Source organism: Melopsittacus undulatus, chromosome 4, assembly GCF_012275295.1.
Source record: "Melopsittacus undulatus isolate bMelUnd1 chromosome 4, bMelUnd1.mat.Z, whole genome shotgun sequence".
Lineage (NCBI taxonomy): Eukaryota > Metazoa > Chordata > Aves > Psittaciformes > Psittaculidae > Melopsittacus > Melopsittacus undulatus.
Window position 1 is genome coordinate 71,647,396 of NC_047530.1, and position 24,752 is coordinate 71,672,147.

At 37.4% G+C, this 24,752-nt stretch overlaps 1 protein-coding gene across 4 annotated transcripts in view; it reads right to left on the bottom strand.

Annotated features, from left to right (window-relative positions):
* TANC1 (tetratricopeptide repeat, ankyrin repeat and coiled-coil containing 1) overlaps window positions 1-24,752 on the bottom strand; it is an 84,629-nt gene that overhangs the window by 23,491 nt on the left and 36,386 nt on the right. For all 4 annotated transcript variants that reach the window (XM_031053222.2, XM_031053223.2, XM_031053221.2 and 1 more), the window contains 5 exons: window positions 14,677-14,778; window positions 11,866-11,987; window positions 10,713-10,905; window positions 4,057-4,314; window positions 1,671-1,796 (listed from right to left, as the gene is read on the bottom strand). In XM_031053222.2, the coding sequence (XP_030909082.2) occupies window positions 1,671-1,796; window positions 4,057-4,314; window positions 10,713-10,905; window positions 11,866-11,940 (652 nt within the window). In that variant the 5' untranslated portion in view covers window positions 11,941-11,987; window positions 14,677-14,778. The remainder of the gene's footprint in view (window positions 1-1,670; window positions 1,797-4,056; window positions 4,315-10,712; window positions 10,906-11,865; window positions 11,988-14,676; window positions 14,779-24,752) is intronic.

Below are 24,752 nucleotides of genomic sequence, written 5' to 3' on the forward strand. Positions count from 1 at the left end.
AATTTTTTTTGCTGTTTTAACACTGTATTTTTAAAGTAATGTGGAAAAAAAATTACTACTCTGTACTTCTGTACTTTCGAAGTCACAAGAACAGAAATTACACAGCACAGCTGAAAGTGTAGTCGTGTTTGATTACTTTAATCTATACATTTGACAAACAGAAAACCTATAGTTTGGAACTATTTGACTTTGGTTGCATAAAACATTAAAATTTACAGAAATAACAATGTGCACTAATATAATGCTCTGAAGAACATTCATTAACCAAATCTAGTGTTATGGAAATGTTGTGTCAGCATTAATCTACAAGTATGAAAAAACACAAATTAAAGAGGACAGCATAGCACCTATATATGATCAATTTTACTAGGAGCTTGCTTAAATTGTTCTGTTTTATTGATTGTGACAGATGAATTCACCTGCTTGACCAAATCTGTGGTAGTCTGGTCAAGGCACTCTTGGATTATGTTTTCTCAGGTGCCAGACCTTAAATTTGTCCTTGCTGAACTTCATAAGGTTTCTATTAGCTCACTATTCCAGCTTGTCCAGGTCTTTCTGCAGGGTGGCTCTCCCTTCTAAATGTTCACTTCCCCATTCAGTTTGGTAACACTGGCAAACTTCATAAGGGTACACTTAATCCCATCTACCAGATTACTTACGAACAGCACTGGGCCCAGTACTGATCCCTGGAGGACCCACTGGTGACAGGTCCCCAGCTGGAAAAGGAGCTGTTCACCACCACATCAGGGTGCAGCCAGTCAGCCAGTTTCCCCCACCACCACAGAGACCGTATGTCAGGACTGTAATGCATCAGTTTCTCTATGAGGAGGTTGTGGGAAACCATTTCAAAAGCCCTGGGAGAAACCTACGTAGACAATGTCCATCATTCACCCCACATCAACCAGGCAAGTTTCTTCGTTACAGAAGGCAATCAAGTTTGTCAAGCCCCATTTGCCCTTGTTGAATCTGTGCTGACTTTTCCCAGTTGTGTGCTTCATTTGACTTATGATAGCCCCCCCCAGGGGGATTGACTTCATAACTTTCCTGGGGACTGAAGTAAGACTATTGGGCCTACAATTTTCTGGATCCTCCTTTAAGCTCTTATAGACGGGGATCCCGTTAGCCTTCTTCCAGTCTTCTGGGATGCCCCCTGATCTCCATGACTTCTCAGAGATCAAATACGTGTTAGTCATAAAAAAGTCTAATGGTATTAGATCAGCTGTGTTTTTCTAAAACAGAACTCTGATGACAGCCTCCTGAAGATTTTAAATTCGGCACAGTATATCTTAAATTGCAGTACACTCTTACCTGAATGTCACATGATAAAATGTAGCAGTGAAGAAAATACTCAGTAGTTCCTGAATTAGTATTACACAGTTTCAATTTGGAGATGCACATGATCAGCACTACACTGCCCATGCACACTTAGATCAACAATAAACTGATTCCTTATTAAAAGCCATACTTTTAATTTTTAACTTCAGCACTATGCAAGGAAAAGTGTAAGCAAGCATTTTATTTCCAGACATACTGAATGATCTGTCAGGAGCACTCTAAAGTAACACTTTGTAGGGCAGGGGAGTTTACAAAGATCACAAAATATCCATGTTATAACACTACTGGAGAACTGTATGACTGTGCCAAGACAGTGCAGATGTAAACATGCATACCTTTACTTTCCTGCTGCACTCTCCCACCAGCAGTGTTGTGCCAAGGTAAACGAATTGAAGTGCGTAAGGGAGTATTTCTTTGTCCATCCAAATAACTCAGATCTTCCAGTTTGGTTGAACTTGTTGCTGGAATATTAAAGGATTGAAGCTTATTTTTCTCTCAGCATAAGTTACAAAGAGCATTTCTATTTATTACCATTCTTTCCTCAACACAATACTTACAGGTAAGTTTTTCTAGACAATGGCAGTGGTTGAAGTAATTTAGAATATGTACAAAATGCTTTTCAATCAAGCTCACTAAATATTTAGTTGGATTAGGTGGCCCTCACTTGTGCCTTAACTTCGTCACATAGTAAACAGTTCTCCTGTTAATACAGTTTCCTTTTTTACCATGAGAACCACCATATCAGTGAGGTCAGAAGTGTTATGAGCATGTTCAGGTATTAGGTGTTGGTACACTATCTGTGAGGAAACATTTACATTCTTTTTGTATTAAATGCTATAGAATTCTGGATAACATTTTTTATTTTCTTAATTTCTTAAACCAAAATGATTGCTATACAAAAGAAGAACTGAAAATCCAGACAATATATTTGCTGAGTTATATCATGGATACCTACTTTTTCACCAGAAATGAATATTCACATAAAAAAAGCAGTTTTCAAATTGAGATCAAATCCAAAATCTTCCATCTGTTGGAGGGACAACACAGCAGGGCACAAGCAATTCAGATTCTGGAGTGCACTGACAACAACTTCCTGACATAGGCCAGCAATAAGCCAAAAAGGAAAGATGCTCTATCTGTGAAAAGATATTTTCTGCTTCCTCCCATGTCATATCCTAGGGCCAGCAAAACTAGTGTCCATCTCCAGTTTTAGAGAGACATGCAGATCAAGTATGTGGCAAAATTATGAATCACATACAAGCAATTCAAATGCTCTAAATGATAATCGGAGCAGAACACATAAGCTTGACATATGCCACCGAACAAGAATATCATCTTCATCACGTTCATGAACTAGCAAGTTTTCTTCAGGAAGAGAGTATCAGAACTCCAAAACAGGAAGTGAAACACAGTAAAAGGGGAAAGAGTGACAGCAAGACACAATTCAGTGATTCCTAAAACAACACTCCTGCTTCTCTAGCAGGGATTGGAAGTGTGACAACTTCCAATCCCATGTTCATCTAGGAAAAGTTTCTTCAGTCACCTTTATCCGCAAGGATACTGCAGATAATTATTTGATTTCTTGCACATGTACCACAATTATCCAAGTTTAAAAGAGAGAGAATTAGCACCAGCACTCAAAAGCCTGAAAAAAAAGCCATTTACAGCTTGAAAGCATGTTAGATTTCATGCAAATCTGTAGCAAACATCTCTGCAATGTCAGAGACTGGAATATCTAAAATCAGGATAGTACATTTCCTTTGACATGGGACAGTCCACACAGAGCATTAACTTTTCAGCACAATAAACCCAGAGTTTCTTTAGTCTCTTGTGAACCTGGGCATTATTGTATCCATAATAAAGTATGTTGCTGTAAAATAATCCTTCAACCACAAAATTTTAAAATAATATTCTATTAACTTTCATGGTAATTTAAAGCCCCAAATTACCTTTATTAAGACTGCAGTGAGTGTTCCAGTATCTTTCATAACATTTCATGAAGCATTCTAAGTGTAGGAATGGGGCTTTTTTGTTTGTGTAAGCACTGGATTTTGGCTGTTACTGAGAAGTCTTAAGTTCTTGTTAACATTTACAGAGCTTCACATTAGCACCTTTTCTTGTTGCAGTTCTAGTATATTACAGTTTGTTACACTGCTCTGGGATAAACAGATTATGTACTTCCTTCCCCTAAATAGATTTCAAGTCAGAAGTGCCTTTTCAGAGATATACTTATTTCACAACACTTAGAAAAAGCAATAGTAAGGTCACATATGAATCTATTAGAACTGAACAGACACATTTTCTGAATGAATGGTTCAACTAAATGGCAAAATTTCACATACTGCCTTAAAAAAAAATATGTATGTCACTTGTTCAACAGAGATCAAAGTATGATTTTGGTCTTGGTCTATGTCAAACTTACCGATCTAGCAAATGTGGGTGCACACAAGAGAGAACAACCACCTTAAGGATTAGCTGACATTAGATACAGAATAACTGATGGACTTTTAAAGTATTGCAAAAATCCTAACCAATACCTACTAAAAAGCACTATAAAAGCCCTCTGTACGACAGTTATAACAACTTAGGTAATGCTCATCCAGTCAGTTTAGGACATGCTTTTTTAATTTTTTCCTACAAAAATCCTTTATACTAACAACAAAGATTCAACAGAAATGTCCTACCATTAAAAACATAATTTGTTCTACCCCAGGACTTTACCTGCAACGGAGTTTGGACGAGGCATTATTAAAGAGCCAGTATTTTGAGCATAAGGAATGGGACCCTCTCCTGTTGGTACTTCCTTTGGCAAATTCTCAGCAGATCCAACTGCTTCCTCTTCTGCAACTGGTGAACAGTTATCTGTTCTTCGATCATGACTAATCATTTGATGTTTTCCAGCTCTGAAACTCCCATCCTTGCTCCATTCCAAACTGGATCCACTACGATCATCATTTTCTGATGAACTTGTTATAGTTGCTGAAAGAGGAGAAAAAATACCCTAAACCCAACTACAGAACACATCAGAGGAAAATAGTACACTCATGTTAATTTTCATATTCAAATAGCATTTGGGGCCAGTAGATACTCAAGTATTTCTTCACTAGGTATTTTGTTAATTTTAAGGAATATTATTTATCTACAAGAGCCAAGTAACACAGCTTCTCAGATTGTGAAAAACACCTGAGAAAGGAAGCAAGAAGAAAATTGTTCTGAAGAATCCAGGTATATCCTTAAGCTTATGTAATTTGTGATGGGAGGAATAAACAAAACAAAACCAACACCAAAACAGTTATGACTTTATATAAACAATCTCTTACTTCCCCAAAACATGTGTCAACTTCGTTTAAAAATTAAAATTTTGTAACAGATCTTGCAAATTTTCAAACCATTCTGTAATCACGGAGACAACAAAAGCCTACTAAGAAGTAAGAATAGCATCTAGAGCAAGAGCAAAATTTAAATGCATCTTTTTGATAATTCACATTTTAAAAGACTAATATTTTACAAAAATAATTAAAATTTCAATACTTTGAAAAAGCGTGCGCAGCTCTTCCAAAGCTAGGAGGCTTTCCACAAGCCTTCTTGTGATCAAACGTCCTCTGTTTGTGAAACACATGATAAAACTTCACTGCTATTCAGAGACCCAGTTCACCTCACCTAGATAAAGTAGCTACATTAGGATGGCAATCTGCCTGCACTCACATACCTGGCAAACTTATTTTGATAGAAAGCTGCCATCAACTGAGTTATATATTACTCCTTTCTTAAGTACCTAACACATTTCAATGTTAGAAAAAGGACACAAGGCTATACGCATGTTTGACCAGACCCTGTGGAATATATGAACAAGATTTCAGATTCTATTAAACATAATGATTTGGGCTTTTAAAGCATTTCAGTGTACTGCAGTATGAAGTAAATGAAAGGCTCAGATAAAAGCTTTTTATTTATTTATTTCTGATGTAATTATAAAATAATCGGAAAACATTTGCAAATTATTTCTCAATACTAAGGGAAACTTTTTGGCAATAAAATGTGGGGTTTTTTGGTATGAAAATTTCAGATGCTGTGAAATACATAACAGAGCTAGACAGAGCCTCAGCTTAAAGACATGTGAAAACCACAGAGGTGGTTTTGCATGCTGCGTTAGAACAGTGGTTTTCCACTGCTCTAGTGATTCACTAGATGGAAGCTAAAACAGCACTAACTGCACTATCTGGAGTGCTCCAAATATTCCAGTTTGGTGGCTGAGGGTTATTAGAGTGCATCTTTAGTTCCTCAAGACTGTAGTTAATCAAGGCCTCCTGCAATAACTGAAGGTGTGAAGAATTTATACTCCTGAAGACCTACTTAAGTAATATTTGATAAAATTAGGCTAATATGCTTGCATAAGAACACTGCAAATATATACTGTGTTTTGTATGTTTAACAGTGAAATTACTGTTTCATTTAAAATGTTTTCAACACTTCCATTAAGCTTTCACAAAATGCCTGAACCACAAATATTTATTACAGGTTAAGCCAACACTCAATGCTTTTTGAACACTTAACGTAACAGAGGAAAATACAAAATAGAATGAAAGAACATCAGGATTATAAAAACAAAAATCCCAAACAAACAACCCCAATGCCAGCTCAAATATCATCTATGTGAACTGTGGGTCCTCCCCAGGCTAAGATTTTAAATGTTAAAAGTATGGATGTGGTGATTCTACATTCAACTGACCAAGCCATTTAGTACAACATTCCACCATATTAGACTGCTAACAAAAGGCAAATGCAGGCTGCTCCTTAAAACTCTGGCTTGTCCTATTAGAAGAAGCACAAACTGTTCCTCCACATCAACTGCACTGCAACTTTAGCCTGCAGGATGAGAGAGCACTCACACAACTTTTCATTCTTCCAGCTTAGGTTCACATTCATAAGAATTTAAGATCTGATGCTTAAATTCAAGAGGTTGTATTCTAAGAAATGCCAATAACATGACATACATTTTACAGGCAACAGAAGAAAAAAGCTTTGAGGCATCCCATTAACCTTTGCACACAGCTCAGACTGTACTTCCATGTGACTAATTTATTTAATTTTTATGATGGTGTCAAAAAAAAAAAAAATCTGTCTTCTCCTGATGCAGTAAATATTTAAAACTATGATTCCTCCTGGAGTGAAATGTAGCGTGAAGAAACCTCGCTGTTCAAGACTTCCATACTGAACAGTGGCTAGTATCAGTGGCTACATATAGTGGGCACTTGCTACATTTTGGCCAGTAGCCCACTTTTTTTCTCCTACTTAGCTCATTGCTGAAGATTAAAATCTGCCTCCACTACTATTGTGTCAAACTCAATAGAAGCAAGGAAGAATTCAACTACAGCAGTAAAACATTAGAAAACTAAAGGAAACCTGAACCGTAAGTAAAAAGAGGGAAAGACAGAAAAGACAGATCTCCTAACAGAGTCTGCTGGCCCAGAAAACATAATGGGAGTAGAAATACAATGGAAGCCCACAAAAGCAGCACAAAAGCAGAAGCTATTTCCATGGTTGGATGAACTCTGTCAAAGACATTAGAAAACACATACTTGCTAAACAATTTAAAATGCACATTTACTGCTATAACAAATTTCAGAAACTTTTGTACTTAAAAAACTGAAAGTGCTTGTCAGAGAGATGCATCGGCCTACAAGGATGCTGGAGAAGGACTCTTCATTAGGGACTGTCATGACAGGACAAGGGATAGCAGGTTAAAACTTAAACCGGGGAAGTTTAGATTGGATATAAGGAAGAAATTCTTTACTGTAAGGGTGGTGAGGCACAGGAATGGGTTGCCCAGGGAAGCTGTGAATGCTCCATCCATGGTAGTGTTCAAAGCCAGGTTGGACAGAGCTTTGGGTGACATGGTTTAGTGTGAGGTGTCCCTGCCCATGGCAGGGGGGTTGGAACTAGATGATCTTAAGGTCCTTTCCAACCCTAACTATTCTCTGATTCTATGATTCTATGATCTTATTTCTCTCCTTGGTTTCTTGGAGTTACAGATGGAAGGGGTACTGCCATGGGTTGCCAACAGACAGGGCATGTTCAAATTCTCCCTTAATTTGAGACATAAGTGACAGCTCTGCAGAGCTGTGGCAGATGATTTTAATACTGTCCCATGATCATGAACCATATATACTTGACTGAAGGACTGATACACATGTTGGTCTCCCCACCTTCCTACCTTCTCTAGGTGTCCCTCCACTGCTCTTACACTCATACACTTAACATGTCCACCATCCTCTCCTCTCCCTGTATAATAATGGACTTTTTTCCTTCTTTCTCCTATTTTTTAAACCCCTTCCTTTTAATTAGTTCAATAATCAAATTTTATCACTGGGTTCAAAAACACTTTCTTAAAAATACTAGTATTAAAAAAGTTAGGCAATGTTATACAAATTTTATTCTAGTATATTATAATATATATAGTATATTTACAATGTTATATATAGTGTATATATATATATATGCTATTTATACAATGGTATAGTATATATACAATGTTATACTAGTATACAAAGTTATACAGTTGCCATACCAATATACTATTTTAAACACATATGAAGTTAGTTCTGACCTCATTTAGAATATGGACAGACTATTTCAAGCTTGCAAATCATGGGTAGTAGGTTCATATCAGTATCTGTAATTTCCACTTGAGAGAAGCTCTCACTCAAGAACAGGTTTTAAAGATTAAAGAACACAGCTCCAGCCTACTAACCTTCCTTTCCATAAGGAACCCACTCCACTCCAAAACCAGCAGTTGCTTGGATGTTTAGTCCTGGATGAACTTGGCTGAGTCTTATTATTGATAACATGCATTTATTTATGCCAAGACTTCATAAAATGTCTGCATAAGAAATGCATCTTCTGTGACATTAAGCTGCGTGTACAACATGCATGCATCCCACCTGTGGGCTGCAGCACCTCCCAGAGGAGGTGAAAGGCTGAAAATATGTAATTAACGGAGAAATAGGATCCCTTTTTCTCCTTCTGTATCATATACCAGAGAAACAATTTAGTGTATTAGTAATGCCAATATTTATATTCACACTGATGTTCCTCTCACTATTATAAACAAAAATTGCATACAAAACAGGAGACAGTCCTTAAAACTTGAGTTTTTTTTGCAAAGCCAATGAAGTTTTCCACTGCAGCACCAGTTTAAACAAATGAACAATCACACTGGCTTCAAACTCCAAACAGCTAAGTATTCCAAACCAACATAACTTCCCTTTTTACAAAAAGGCAACACTCAGCACCTGGAGAAGCCTTAAAAGTCCCAAATTTAAGAAACATGCCTAAGTAGAAATGCCTAATAGCCAGCCTACACATCACTTCCAGAACTAGTATAAGCTTAAAATAGGTGCATTTATAAAGATAGAAGAATCTTTGTAATCATATCCTATCTGGGAAGCCTATTTTGTTTTAATGGCACAACTCTCTCAGCCCAGTTTGTCAATTGGATAACTGATTTAAATTACTCTATTAAAAAAGCAGAACTCCTATAAGATATTTTAAACAAGAAAAATAACTAAGGTATACTGACAGCTATTTTTTGCAACCAGAGCTATTACTGTTTCTTCTAGTCATACATCACTCTATTTTTATACCAATATACTCACTTGTACAATCACTTCAGTTTGTTTTATACCTGCATCAGTGTAAGCAAAATGGGAAACCCTAAATTCTGACAAAACCTATAACTAATGTACTCTGTTCTCAAGTCAGGCAGTGACCAGAAACTATAAGCCCAAGAGCAACAACTTTGATATACCCTTTCATTTTACATCAAAATATTAATGCTAACTCAAAACTATATCTTACGCAAAATTGACCACAGACAACAGGTTTTATCAATCTCCTATGGAAAAGGTTCACAGAATCATTTTCTAAACCAGAAGTGCTTAAATGTTATACAATGAGTCTTTTCACCCATGAAGAATACCTCTTTCAGGATAGCTGCTCATTAAAAACAATGTTATGTCTAGCTTACAACTACCAATTCATTTTATAGTTTAATGCAAGAACATCTACAAAGAGTAAAGTGTTACCAACTGTGTTATCAAAACATGTATTAATCACTGCTTAGCAAGCACTGCACCGATGATCATCATGGTAGTAATATTCACAACGACAAGCAGAGACCACTTTCACATGGAATTCCTCCTATAAACAAGTTGTAAATAAAAACCTACAAAGTTCACAAAAACAATTACATGTCTCAAGTTACTTTGTCAAATCTAGGCATTTGAGATTTAGAATTACTTCCCTTTTTCAGCCTCTCTAAATTTAGTTCACCTTTAGTCCAGAATTAAATAAAACAGAGAGCTCACTTCTGTATATTGAGAAAGCATCTGGTTAGGGGCATTCTGTGCTTTTGTTGGTAAGCTTAACAGCTGCTACAAAATCAGTTTTAAAAGGGATCAACTGGTTAAGGAGTCAGTACTAATAAAAAAAAAAATTAAAATTAAAATAAATTTGACCAAGCCAATAAAGAAACTTTCCTACAACAGTTTATAACAACATGAAAAATATGCTTTTCAGACCTCAGTCTGACCTTTCAGAAACTAATATTAAAGCAGCCACCTGGGTGCCTGAAGGTACAGGCAGACAGCAATACAGACCAAGTCCCACCAGGGCAAGGAACAGTAATAGCGAAGATGGCATAAACGAGGCAGCAAAGAATTTAGCTCCTTCCTTTAGCACCAGACTTACTGAAATATTCAGTGAGTTGGTAAAAAAGAGCTATGTAACAGCTGGTCTGTGATGGCAGCTGCCTCTCTAAAAATAACAGTCCCTGTAAGAGATGCATGTACAGCCTTGGTACAGCCTTCTATTTTGCAGAGGACCACACAATTTCACCTCTTCCATGATGCCCCATTTTAGCTTAATTTTCATGCCCATTACTCAAAAGTCTGCACTAAGTTTAAACTGCTTGATTTAGGTTATTTTCATAAGTAACATCAATTATTTTTTCCTCAGCTGAAAATGAAACCAGCTTCAAGGTATGCTGGGCTTCACTATTACAAAATGCATTACAGAGACATATATAATGGAAAAATGAGAAGAGTAGAAGAAAATAAAAAATGGAGAGAAACAGAGGAAGTCAATTATTTTAAAGGGAAGTATGGAGGTATTGGAACTGCACCAGGAAAACAAAAGAAGACATGAGCACCTAACAACAACAACAGTTGCAAAGAATATTATTTCAGTCTTTCAAGTAACTGAGGATTTGATAAAGGATCCATGGACAGCATAAAAATTATCACAATAGAAAGCAGCTGTTCAGATCTGTACTATTAAGATTAATTTGTATGAATTGCTTTACTAGTTAAGATCCTTACCTATAATTCCACTGTCTTTGCTCTCCAGGGTGGAGCTTGGGCTGCTAATGGTTCCACAGGGACTACTACCCTTGTTAGCAGCTGTTTTGCCAACACAGCTATTGAGAGTGGAGCAGGGACTATCAGTGCTAGGTGATGTAGTGCTGCTTGTGAGGGTGGAACATGGGCTCACTCCTTGACTGGCTACTGTACACTGCAATGTAAAAAGAAAGGAATAGTTATTACACAGGAGGCAATACACTACTACACGGAAAACCAGAAACATCAAGGTGAAGAACAAAGTAAGAACAAAGCAAAGAGCCCATTTTTCAAGCAAAAACTTCAAGAAACAGCAGTTTTGTCTTTACTGAGAACTATAATGACAGTGTTTTCAGCTTAATCTTAAAAAGTGACCTCTGAAGAAAAAAAAAAGGAATTTTACGGTTCAGTCAACAGTTGTGGTGAGGCAGGTTTCTTCTCTATTAAATGTCTTCCTGGATACCCTTCTCCTCCATCCCCAGTATTTATTTATTTAACTTTGTGTTAAAAAGAAATCAGAACTGGTGTTTTATTCACTGAAACCCAAACTGATGCAGTACGATTTATGAGGCCTGGGACTAAAAGTGGAGAGAGGAAGAAGGAAAGGTTGGTAGTTACTGTGCAGCTTTGGTTAGCAGATGAGTTTCTTATGGATAGTAGCTGCTTGCTTCTCCCCAGGTCCTCTTCCCCCAAATGACAGACTGTCAAATGGAAATGAACTTCTCAGGAAAAAACCCACACTACCCCAAAAAGCATGCTCCTATTTTAACAAACACCTGACCTTTTTCATTGTCATAAATCAGTGACAACAGAGGGTAAAAAAAAAAAGTTCCTCCTAAATACTAAAGGCAGAGAGAACCCTGAAGCTACTCACATTCACAGTAGATTAGGTTTCACATCCAGAAATTATGAGAAGCCTATTCTTTCTTTTTTTTTTGAAGAACACAAAATCAACTCACAGTTTCAAAACAATCAGACACACTCATTATAATTAATTTACAATTCTACTACCATATGCCTATTAAAATGGATTGTGTTTTGTTATCAAGTAACTGCAATGAGCAAACAGAGGAATTAACATTAGTCCTCTCAGAAACACAATGAACATTAAATGTATTATTTTCCATTATCTTACCATGACTTCATTTTTCTCTTCTATATGAGCAGATGTTGGGATCCCTTCTCCCAGTAAAAAACCCAATCTTGTCATCAATTCTTGTGCTGCTGGAGAACAGCTCGAGTCTTTATCAGGCTTTGCTTTGGAATGGGGAGAAAAAAGATGGTGAAAATTAGAGCCTAATATTTGGAAACTGTTACAAGAGATAGAAAAAGTACAATCAAATGTAAACATCAGTTCTTCTGTCTGTGCTATTTCTAACAGAGAAGCTAAAGCCATTTAAACTTTTTGACAATCAGACTTTGAATTGGTGGTGGGTATTGGATCTTCTGCGTATCTGCACAAATCTAGGGGAGAAAAAAACCCCACCCTGCCAGTCAAACCAGAAACAGGTTCAGTGCAACTGGTTTGTGTTGGCAACTGCCAACAAACACAGCCCATCATGATTTGCTTAGGGAAAACACCTATTGCTAATATAATCTGGTAAACTAGCATCTTTTACCATTTTCCTTCTTTGATGCCAATACTGGCATTATCTACCAACCCATAATCATCTTCCCTAGCAGAAACATTTGTATAGCATTTATTTTGTCCACTAAAATATGTAGGCATGTCCCATCCTCAGTCAATTAATTAATGAGCATCATCTAGCCACTCAGAGAAACAGCAGGAATCCTCAGCTATAGCAATGCTGGTTGCAGTAGCTGCTGCCTGACCCTGAAAAGAGGGAAAACCACAGGAGCCTATGCTGTTGCTTCCCAACCAATGCTTCTGGGCGTGACACTCCTGATTGTCAGCACCTTGGAAGTAGAAGCAGCAGGGACATCCAAACAGTTTTATCAGTTCAAAATTTGGAGGCTTCATGCAACAAGAAGTTCCAATGGATAAGGAAGAATGAAGAAGAATGTAAGAGGAGAGAGATGTCAGTGTATGGATTTGCTGATGAAGTTTAAAAGGCCCACAAAGCCTCTTAGCTGCACTACTTTCTACACTATACACAAGCAGAGCAAGGGGAAGGAAAAGGAAATAATAATTAAAAAAGGCTGAACTGCCCCTTTTACTTTGGTCTTTCTTTTATGGCTTGATTAAGCCAAATGAATGTCATGACAGTGTTTACTTTTCACAAAGAGCACATGGCTTCTAACCACATCACACACAGCTGATATTCAGTGGCATTTGCAATGAACAGCACATTTTTCCCCAAGCTGCAGACTGCAAGAAAAACATAGAAAGCAATGATCTTAAGTGAACAGCTTGACCAGCAAGCATTACTTCAACAATTTTTCAACAATTACTTCAACAATATTTCAATATTATGAGTGACATAAACCCCATGGTTGGCGAATACACATCATTTACTAGTCGGTTATCCACCTTCATTTTGCTCCAGCTCAATGCCTAATTGAATGCTCATATTTCTTAATACTGTGGACAGCTTAAGGTTTTACTCTGGATGACGCAATTACTTGATTCTCTCTTAATCCCCAAAGGAGGAAATTTATGAAATGGTATCCTTTCTGAAAGCAGATAGCAAAAGGTTTTTCATCTCAGAACAATTTGTGAATTTACAAGTCTTAGAATATTTCAAAACACATTTGGAAAACACATTTTCTCTGTAAAACTGTCATTTAAAGGATTACAATTAATCTTACAATCCTGGATATCACAGAGTTCACAAAATCAACATCTTCATTCTCCTGTAAAAGTTACAAAACACTATTACTGCTATATTAAAATATTAATCTTTGACAAGTCTGAGTAACTGTCAGGCATAGTACTGAAGTCAGTTCAGGAGCAGAGATATAAGCCAAGAGTTTGACGTGTTCAACCCAGCAACCACTGTTTAATCCTTAATGTTGGAGACCTTCATCAGTCTCACTGTACAGGTGTACAGTGCTGTGAAGAGGAGGATCATGGTAAGATGGTCACCTTCAGATTAGAGAGATGAGGGACATGATCTCCCAGCTGGACATAAAGCTTTAATGCCAGCACCAAGACAGCTGTGAAGATGGAGGCACAAGAGGGATCAGAGAAACTATAACATATCAGAAGATGACATACAGAAGATGATGGTGAAAACAACTATGATGGGTTCTATTTTCACTAGTACAGATCAAAAATAAGGGTCTTTTAAAAAAGAAAAACATTGGGGTTTAAAACTGTAGTTTCCATTAAAACTGAAGCAAAATGAAAACAATTTTTCAGCTGGAACCTTGCCAGTTACATGCAATGACTTCAACAAGGTCAGCTAAACTGAAAAATTAGTCTAAAAATATAAAGTATACAAAATCTGTGTTACAGTGCATATAGTCATATACCAACAAACAGGTCATTTGACAGCGAATGTCATGATCAAAACAAAAGTCACACTCCACTGCACTAGTCAAATTTAACGAACATGTCAATTAACCCTGGGGAGGTAGCTTTTCCCTATTAGAGCCACCATGGGAAGCTACTGTTCCTGCCTTCTTGTTTAGCAAGTTTTTACAAAATTTCTGAAATAAAGCATTGTACCCCGTGCAGAGCTACACACTTGGGCTCAATTTACATTAAAAAACAAGTTCAGAGAAGTTCTAATATGCATATGCAGCAGTCAGCAAAACTCGGACATCATTTTGCCTGCAGTACGCACACAGGTCCAAGGATTTGAGATGGTTCCACAGATTATGTAACTATAATGGCAAGTATCTCCTCCTTACCACAGCATGTTAAAATCTACAAAGCATTCTTACAAATAGTCTTATTTCCTTACGATGCAGGCCCCTTTGTATCACTGTCTGAAATCAACAGCTGTTCTACCAAGTACAGTATCGCTGAACTGCATCTTACCATTTTGACTGGGTTCTCCTTGCTCCAATCCTTTCCTCAGTGGTAAAGCTGCCTCACCTGGCACTCTAGGACTTTCCACATACTTGGGCTTCCTGATCGGACCTGCAATGGGAATGAGCTGAGTGTAACTAATTTTTTCCAGATGGACCACAAGTTTCAGAGGTACACTGTTTATCCTCTGCAAAATAACTAGAGGAATTATTTTTTTACATACACAGCTGCTATTGTAAGGATGAGGAAGCTGCTGCACTTCCACTCTTGTGAGAAAAACACTCTTTAGGCTTTTTGGAATGCAAATCCTGCTGGAAAACAAACCCAATCTGCTTGTCTGAAAAAAATTCCCGTATATATGAACTGAGTGACTTTTTCAAGTTAAAACTCAGACAACTTTCAGTGGGCGTCCTCAGATCAGAGCTTTTATTTTCCATTGTAACAGGAAAATAATTTTATTATCAGCATCTTTGAAGCCAAGAAAGAAAGCCTACCAGTAGGCAGCTTGCAATAACAAGAGACAAATTAAAACAAAAGAAGGCTTTATATTACAGTGTATTTCCTCCAAATAGTGACACATGCCCTGATCATAAGGAATGGTGAAGATGAGTTCAAAAAAGCAAAAGAAAACATCGGTGGCTACTAATGTTTCTGGTTTCATTAAACAGCAGTTTAATGTTGACATACATCCTAAGTTCAAACATACCAGCTTCAGTATTAAGAAGAATTAATAAGATGAATTCACACACACATACTTCTAAAAAAAATGTCTAATTTACTCTTTCCTCTCACTTTTAGCATTATAATTTGGTTTCAGGCTGTTTATGTCCCTATTATTTGCTAAATATGGTCTAGTAGCAACCACAGAAAAATGGAAAGCATAACAAAAGGGAGAGGTGCTGCCCTCTAAAGGTTTACCAGAAAAAGTATACGGGTACTACTCAATCAACACTTCGAGCTACAAACACAGGGTGAAATTCTGAAGTCAGCAACAGATAGTACAGGCAGCTAAACTGCTTACACTAATGCACAGTATGTAATAAACATCAAACTCCATCATATATTTACTCACATGCAAGACTTCTGTATCAATAAAAGCATTTGCAACCTAAGAGTTTTGAAAAAGCATGAACAGGGAAACTTGACAAGTTTCACACTGGAAAGCCAAGGTATGTAAATGGCATGCAGAATGGAAACATCGTCATTACTGGTACTGAAAACTCAATCCCCAATTTTGTCTTAAATTTTCCTTAACACAATCCCAATTTCTTGCCATGTGTGTAAAAAGCCACTTGAAACTTTCAAAGTTTTAGTGAGCTCAAGGTATGATAAGCAACTCCAGTATTTCATCTAGAACCACCTAATTATTAGCTGGAAGTGCCTAGAAACACAGTTAATTGCTGGCCTTAACAAAATATTAAACCAAAGGTATTTCTGTGGATTTCACCATCTTTGGCAACACAGTAATTTTTCCCTTCTTTAAATACAACCTCTTGTTAAAGAGCTATAATCTTTAAGTTTTATCTGTCACGTAACACCATTGTAAGAGTAGGAAAGTTTTCTCACTTGCAAATCCGTCCAATATGCTGCAGCCAAATTATTTTTAAATATGTACATTAGACCACAGTGACAAAGCACAAGCGAAAACGATGCTACTGGCAGCGTTCCTCTTCTGCATCTTGCATGTTTATATATTACTCTTATTATTTTGTTCATCATAATAACAAAATCAGAACCTCAAATGCAAGCATGCAGAACTTGGCATATTTCATGTGAAATATTTCTTGCGCTATTACTTGTGGTCTCATTTATTTATTTATTTCCATCAAAGAACCTCAAAGCTGAATTCTGTCAAATTCAAATGGGAGAAGCTGAAACGCTAGAACTCAGCTGAAATACTGTACCCTATCTTATCTCTTGGTCTTTTGGTTTACTTAGGCAATCCTGCAAGGAGCAAGGAGTTGGACTTCATTATCCCTTCAAACTTGAGATATTCTGTGATTCTAAGGCAGAGAGTGTACTGGAAACTCATACTGAACAATAAGAAAAAATCTTGAATACAAGTGCTTACCAAATGAGCCTCATATGTCCTCATCAAACTAAAAGAAGCCAGAGGAGTAGAAAAATATTAATGTAAGCATAATTAAGCAGCATTCACGCACTACAAAAGTAATCTTGAACAGGTTGAAATACCAGCTGTCAGGACTACTGCCCTCTCTGGTGAAGCATTTCCAGATGCTGGCATGCAAGGTTTCCCCACAAAACTTCCGTTTCACACCACCTATTCCAAACTGTCCTTACAGGATCAGGTCCAACCCAAAGGCATCCTGTCACAGCTGTACTTCCTCACATAATCACAGTGCAACTTGATTTCCCCAGCCAGGCTCAGTTTCTCTTACTTCCCTACTCATCTCCTCTGAGGAAGCCCTTCTCCCCTTGCCTTCCTACTGTGTCCCTCTCTCTCTTTCCCAGAATATTTCACTCTGCAGTTTAAGTTCAGCACAAAAGACACAAGACCTTATCACAGAAGGATCTTGGTCTTATCAGAAGCATCTAAACTGTACTAAAAATCTCAAGTGCTAACAATTATCAACACTATGTTATACATGCCTTTTTACCCAGATCCTTTCCAAGTTATGTACTTTGTTTATAACCCAGAATTAGAACTACTTTCAGAAGTCTTTTTTAAAAGCACTTGCCAAAAAGAAAGCTTAAAGCTACAGTAACTTAATCTTTAAAGTCATGCCAGTCCTTGATTTTCAAAAAGCATTCTTTTTAGACCCTTTATTTAATAAAATTTGATAGACTTGAAAACAAAATAAAATCCTAAGATCTCAGCCATGTGTCTCCCTGGTCAGACTGGTTAAGTTTGCACCGACATGCTGTTAAGCAACTGAAGCTCTAGAATAAAGATGTGTTTCCAACCTCCATCTTTCATCAGCAATAAGCCCATACTGAAAGCAGGTGATGAATCCAAGTACTAATTATTTCTTGTATCTTTCACTAACAAACTCCTGCCAAGGCTAACTTGTCAGTAGGCTACTGCCTTGCTACAGCTACATGTTTTTTTTTTAAGCAGAAAAAAAATTAATAAAACAACATACAGTAGGCAAAACCACCAAGCCTCTGAAGCAGCAGACCTACAACGCTGCTGCAGAACACAGATTTTGTTATTACCAAACTCTGCAATTTTCAAGTTGTTTCACTTCCCAACTCTGCACACATTGCAGAACTAGTGACTGGTGGTGGAAGGTCTTTTGCTAACAGTTTAGCTTACAGTTTATGAAAAACGAAATGGTAGCAGGCCAGGAAATGCTGACATCCGGGATTTAAGTCCCAGTTACTTCTGTGCCCACACTTTAACTGCGGAATGCCAGCACTTTGGATCTGAGCATTGACCAATGCCTCCAAAGAAAGATGGTGCAGAAGCCAGGAAGCTCCAAGAAAGCTAGATGCACTTGTGTGTGACCCAAGGGCAGTTTGCAGCATGCCTTTGGAGCAACAGCTAATTACACTTCTGGGCACATGTCCTCCATGTCCTATCCCTGCCTCTGAACTGAGCTGCTGGTACACCAGCTGAATGACTTCAGTCCTTCCTCCCCTCAGACGTCCTGAATCAGGAATATTTTCACAACAAAGCAGCTGTGCTCAGCCATCACCTTCTGACAGTATCTGTTTCTATCTGCCCAAGGAAGCCTATCCACTGAAGAAAGACAGGACATTTCACAGGCTCCTATGAAGGAATCACACAGTAACATTTATATAGCACATCTGTAAAGTAAGGAAAATATCCCCCAAGTTCACGTTTTATCACACTCTTTTGTGCACTTCAGTATCCTTGGTAAAGATTACAAGATTGTGGGCATTTTAAAACTTCTTGTGTGCATTTTTAAACTTACCTAACTTATTCATTATAACCGCAGTAGTATGCTGATATCTGCTTAGAGAATCACTGAGTCAGCACAAAATGAATGTTAATGAAAAGTGTGTCCTAATGGCTCATAAGCCCACACTGTGATTTCACAGGCTTATGCCCATTTTTAACCAATGCACCATCATGAGTCTTGCCTGCTATAATCTTAAAGGAACATTTTACTAGCAATGTTTTTGATGGAAGCATTTAATATTTATAATGTAGCTTACTCTGGTTTTACATAAACTCAAACTTACAGAAAAAGGGTTTTTAAAATTACAGTCCATAGTGTTTAAATCCCTTAGGCTTACAGAATGACACATTAGATACTGTTTCATTGAGAAATCACACAGTCTTTAAAAGAAAGGAGAAAAAAAATATATATTATTTTATGTAGGAACTATAATACTGGGAATAAAGTGCCAGACTGAAAAGCTGATTTTTAAAATATAACCTTTTCAGTAAAAAAAAAATATATATATATATATATATAAAACAAGCACAATTCTGTCATTTCCTATGGACACCAAGCTGAAAAAAGGAGAAAAAAAAAGCCAACAGAGAAAGGGCCTTAGTTATCAAGCTATTAAGCAAGATCTTTTCTTCTGACAAAAGTTCACAAACTTATCACGTAGAAGCATAAGTTTCAGGACACAAAAGACTTCCAGCAGATAAAAGCAGAAGGCTACTGGTATATTCCCAAATAACTGTAAAAGTAATATTTCACTATCTCCACACTATTTCTGAAGCCAACATTTGTCAATCATGAGCACGCTTCAGTGCACCTGTACAGCTACTAACTCTTTCAGTATACAGGAGTTAACTGCATTCACACATGCTACTGCAGCATTTGACAAATGATGACTTCTGATTAGTTTTACAGTGATATTTCAAGAAAATAATGAAGGATAGAGTTGGCACCTTTCCTTAAGTTAGATATACAAATATAACCAAAGGTACCGTTTTCAAAACAAAGGAGGTGAATGTCCCCTTAAACAATGACAACAAAACTACATCCTCAATAACAAAAGAACAGTTTTAAAACAGAATAGTATACAATGTACTGGAATCAGGGAAAAAAAATGACGGAAACACCTCAGAACAACAAACAACGGAACAGGCACAAACTGAGGCTCAGACCTGGTGGGTAACTGGCTCACTAAGCACTACTCTGCCATGTCAGCTCTTCAGCTCCCACTTTCCTCCCTCCCACTAGTAACAAAAGAAGGACTTGCCTCTCTCCCTCCTTTGAAAGTACTTGCAGCAGCTGGATAAAACATAACTAGCTTGCCAGTTCTTCTTAGTACGTGGTGTGCAAGTTGCACACTGTGAACAACTTCAGTAGGCTGGCTTCCCTCCTCCTTGCTGCTAGTATATAACTTAGGCCTGCACTTCAGGCTTTTAACTTTTGCTCCTTTTCCTGTCTGCAATCTCCCTCACTAACAAAGTAAATCCCATTAGGGGTGCACTGAAGAGAGACTGCAGGATGCGTGCTAAGCTAACTATACCACATCACCCTCATAAGGTAGTTCTCTTGTCTTCAAATAGAATCTTTCTGCTAGGCTCAAAATTCAAGGACATGCCAAAGTTCTCTGAGACGTCCCATACTTTGTTTATTAAAAACCACAGTATATTTAGGCTATGACACTTGCAAACATATAAAGTGTCCCATTCATCCTTCTGGCAGCAGCCTCTAATGTTACATAAAGCCTCTAAAAACTACATTGATTTCTTGTTCATTTTTGTAAGTACTTCGAGGCAGAGGTCTGCTTTTAAAGTCAAGTTTCAATTCTCCCCTTTTTGGCCTCAGGCTCCCTGAGGCTCCCTCAGGCTGCCCTGTCACACTGCAGCTGGCCTAGAGAAGCGTTGCCTGCTACACCACAGCCTGTACCTTCTGCCCAGGTACAACCTGGTTCTACAGGAGCACAGATGCATTTCCTCATGAGACCTACCTGTTCTTTCAGATCTCCCCCTTAAAGTGCTATATGGGAATACAGTGATAACCTAATTTCTTAATTAAGGGGCAGAGAATATAAGTCATACATGAACACAGGTTTATATTTCTACCTAAAGACTGTAGGATGATTACATTTTTAAGCTAAAAGACAGCTTAGTTACCAGCTATCACCAGAGGGTGCTCTTTCAATGCTATTTCATGACAAATACATGGGGCATTGGCCCTGGTGAAAGCAGCTAAAATACATTCCTTTGAAACAAAAATTCCATTATTTAAGGTGACAGTAGTCCAAATCGGTCATTTGTAGGCAAAAGTATAATTATGTATGTCAGAGCTGAACAAAAAGCAACTATTCCAGAAGAACCAGAGCAACGTGTATCAGTCATGTAAAAACAGATCAGAATGGAAATATCTTCAGGACATATTTTTAACCCTCACATTTTAAGGTGTGGAGGAGAACCTGTACCGAATTTTCTTCCCCACAAACTACTGTGGAAGCAACCTACAATCCTTGCAAATCTGGTGCACAACATCACAATAACTAGGAAAATTCATAGTAAGTTTATTTCCATGCACCAATCTAGAATAGGAGACATGAATTATTCCATAGATGAAAAAGGACCCATTTAAAGATGAACTGTATCTGCCCAATGAAAGCTCTCTTCCCAAAGTGTAAAATGACTGAATCAGGTCTGATAAAATGTTCATCAGGAACAGTGTTTCATTAACAGCAAAAGCCAGAGAAAAATCTAACTTAGGGAAAAACAAGTCTTCCTTGGTCCACTTTTTGTGACTTGTGTTAAGTGGTTTAGCATTTCCCAAGTCGTAAGCGGTCACTTTCTATTTAACAGTGCTAGATGGATCTACCTTCCAAGAATTTATCCCTGCCTTCTTTTAACAATCTGCACCATCCACAAGTTAACCCAGAACTGCATGAAATAGTAATCCTACTGTCTCCTTTTCCCTAAAATTTTCTTTCTTTCAAGCAGAAAAATACCAATTGAATCTATTTAAGTGATTTTAGAGCCATTCTACACCTTCAGTCACTCCTGCAGCCCTTCTGTAGCTTTAGTGTACATTTTTCAAGTTGGTATCTACCAGAGCTACCCCAGTATCTTCCTGGTGTAGATGAACTACAGATTTATAGAATTCTATAATGACATTTTGTTGTTGTTGTTATGACTACTGCTTTCATGATTTTTAATGTTTGATGGCAGAAGAGCTGACTTTCCAAGAAATTACTGTAACTTGTGCTTTGAACCAGCTTTCCTTCCCATCTGCATTAAATATTTGACTGTGTCTGTACTGACAGATTGCCTGACCCACATGCAGGACCTTCCACTGGACAGCTTACTGCATGCAAGAGGAACTGCTTCCCCACATTCTCAAGATCGATGCACAAAGCCGAAGCCTTAGGTGAAACCAGTTCTCCTACCTAGTCTAATCTCAAGTATCAGGTATGCTGATTAACTTGTTTATTAATAAAAAGTTTTAATTACAGTTTAATTTAAAAACTAACAGTTCTACTGCACATTTATAGAAGACTTCCATTCAGTAATGTCTTTAAAAGGAAAGCTACCTCCTTCTCTGTTCAAGCATGATGGTATCAATAATTTAAGTTGGTAAATGCTGGCTCCAAGGGCAGCAGCAGTATCTTTCATTCATGCCTTAAACTCCAACAACCATCTTTTTTTTAATCTCCTTTATAAATCAGTATTTTCATTCTTTTAGCTGATCCTCCTAAATCAGTGTATAATCAACTACTACCCCTTTACAAACATAAATATTGGTTTTGTTGCATACCTGTAAGATTACCAGTCCAAGCAATGCTAATTCTAGGTTTATGAGTATAAGAAATTCAACTTACTGTGACAGTTTTTAATTTACTGCTTCCCTTCCCAGAGTTGTCCTGCTGACAACTTTTTCCTTGCTCTGTTTGTTTCTATCCACTCCTCCTCAATGAACTATTTCATTAAGGAAGCTTTTGACTCCAAATAAACCAGTCACTTTAGTTGTGCCAATATTTTTAGTCTCCTTAGTAATTTAAGGTATAGTTTCTCTCTTCCCTCCTTTTATAGTTAGAGCTGAGGACTGAACCAGGGCCAGAAACACTGGTACTCTTCCAAGCTCTTCTCACAAAGAAAAAGCTCCTCCTATACAAATAATTGAAGCATAATGTCATTCATAGCAGATTGTGCAAACGGGATGGTGCAGCTTTCCATGTTCCAGTGAAGAAATTTGCTTGCTCTCTGGTGGTTTTTCCTGCCTATGCATTAGGAGGTTCTAGTGGCTGACCTACTTTCAGATGATGGGCAAAAAGCAGCTATGACCACACACACTGCAGCAAAGACACACTTCTCAGTTGTGTACATGAGTCACCATGCCTCTCCACTGCAGCAGGAACAATAAAACAGCTAACACCGCTAACACAGTGGTCTCCTAGTATATGAGTACTCATCAGCTTGGTCTCAGGCCTGAACTTGTACCATGAAGAGTAGTGGATGACAGGAAGGAAATGGAATGTGGTGTGCCAGAGATCAGGATAGCAGTTTCATAGAGCCACCAAAACCTGCAAGTCCTGTGTTTGCCCAGGGGTTCCCCAGACCAGCAATTTCCAAACCTGTTCTGCACAGATAAATCTAACTCCCTCATCAGTGAGGTACCCAAGTGATCTTCTCAGCAAGATGAGTCCAAATCTGAGATCTGATAATTACACTGTTCACAGAACAAATATGCCTATGATGGAACAAATCCTTTTAGTCTAAATGGACAGAAAACACCAAGCTTCCACAGCATGCCCTCTGCTCAATTACAGTTTCAAAGACCTGAAAAAATCTTAATGGTATGACTTATACTGAAAAACACATCTTTAAGTAGTTTCTTTGTCTTCACCTCTTAACTGAGAGGACTAAAATTAGAATTTTATTCTATCACTAGTCAGGTAACTTCATTACTACACCTTAAATTCAGAATCCCATGTTCACCTTCTGTGCAATCCTTTCCTTCATTCACCAGCTCCTGAAAAATCTTTAACTTGCTATTTGTAAGCTACTTAACCAGAGTGCTTTGAAATCAGTACATTAATATACTCTCTTTTTATTACTCCCACTCCAGGTGCTAGACAGGTAATTTATATTAAGTCACCTTCTACAAGATATAGTTTGTGGAAAGTCAAAGAAACAGCAGAGAATGTTTCCAAGAGAAACAGCAACCTACACTCTGCTTTTAAAAATGTATGTCACTAAACTATATTATAGAGTGGGAGGTTATATCTCATGTACTCAAATGTAGCTAGAATGCAGTTAAGTTTTCCCAAAAGTAACAAAACTGAGAGTTAGATCCTGACCTCTTAAATCTTTGGCAAAATCCCATTTCCTTCCCATTATAAGGACTTCACCCTACCTTTTAAAATTGCTTAGGATGACAATTGCAGTTAAAAGAGAAATAACAAAATATAATTCAGTGGCTCAAAATTTTTACATGAACTGTCAAAACCAACCCCAAATTACTTAAACCTGAAGTGAGATTATTATTTTTAAACTTTGAAAGGAAAACCAAAATTGACAGGCAACTCAAACCAAGAATACTTGTTACAAACTGTATTTACTATCCTGTGGCAATTCTTTGAGCACCATTTTTCTTTCATTTTATGTCAAATGGGTCATTAACCAAGACATTTCTCAATGCTGACAAAAACCAACATTCAACACTTTTTGTTCCTAGAGCTTATAAGCTTTACAACAAAGAACCCGAAACTGTTGGGTGTCTCCACAAGTAATAGGAATATGGACAATTTCACCTGACACTCAGGCTCTGACCTGGATGAACCCAAGTGATGCTAGTGTGTTGGAATGATACATATGTGCACAATGCTGATAAAAGAGAACCAGATGGAGCACCTTATTTAGCAAAGTTCACACATAAATATGCAGTCATTACTAAGGACCCAGCCACTGAAAATTAAGACGTTTCTTGTCACAACTTCAGCAACAACTTAACTATTAATATATTTATGTTTGCAGATATGAATCAAATAAATGTACTGTATAAACCACAAACAACGCTCTTACAGTCACTAATATATGCATAAACAAAGGGTTTTGCAGTTGTCTTCTACCTAACTTCTGTACTAATTGTAAATAACCAGTTTTAAACATATTCATACATTTCAATGCAGGTATTCATGATATCAGTTAGAATATCTTATTTCATATG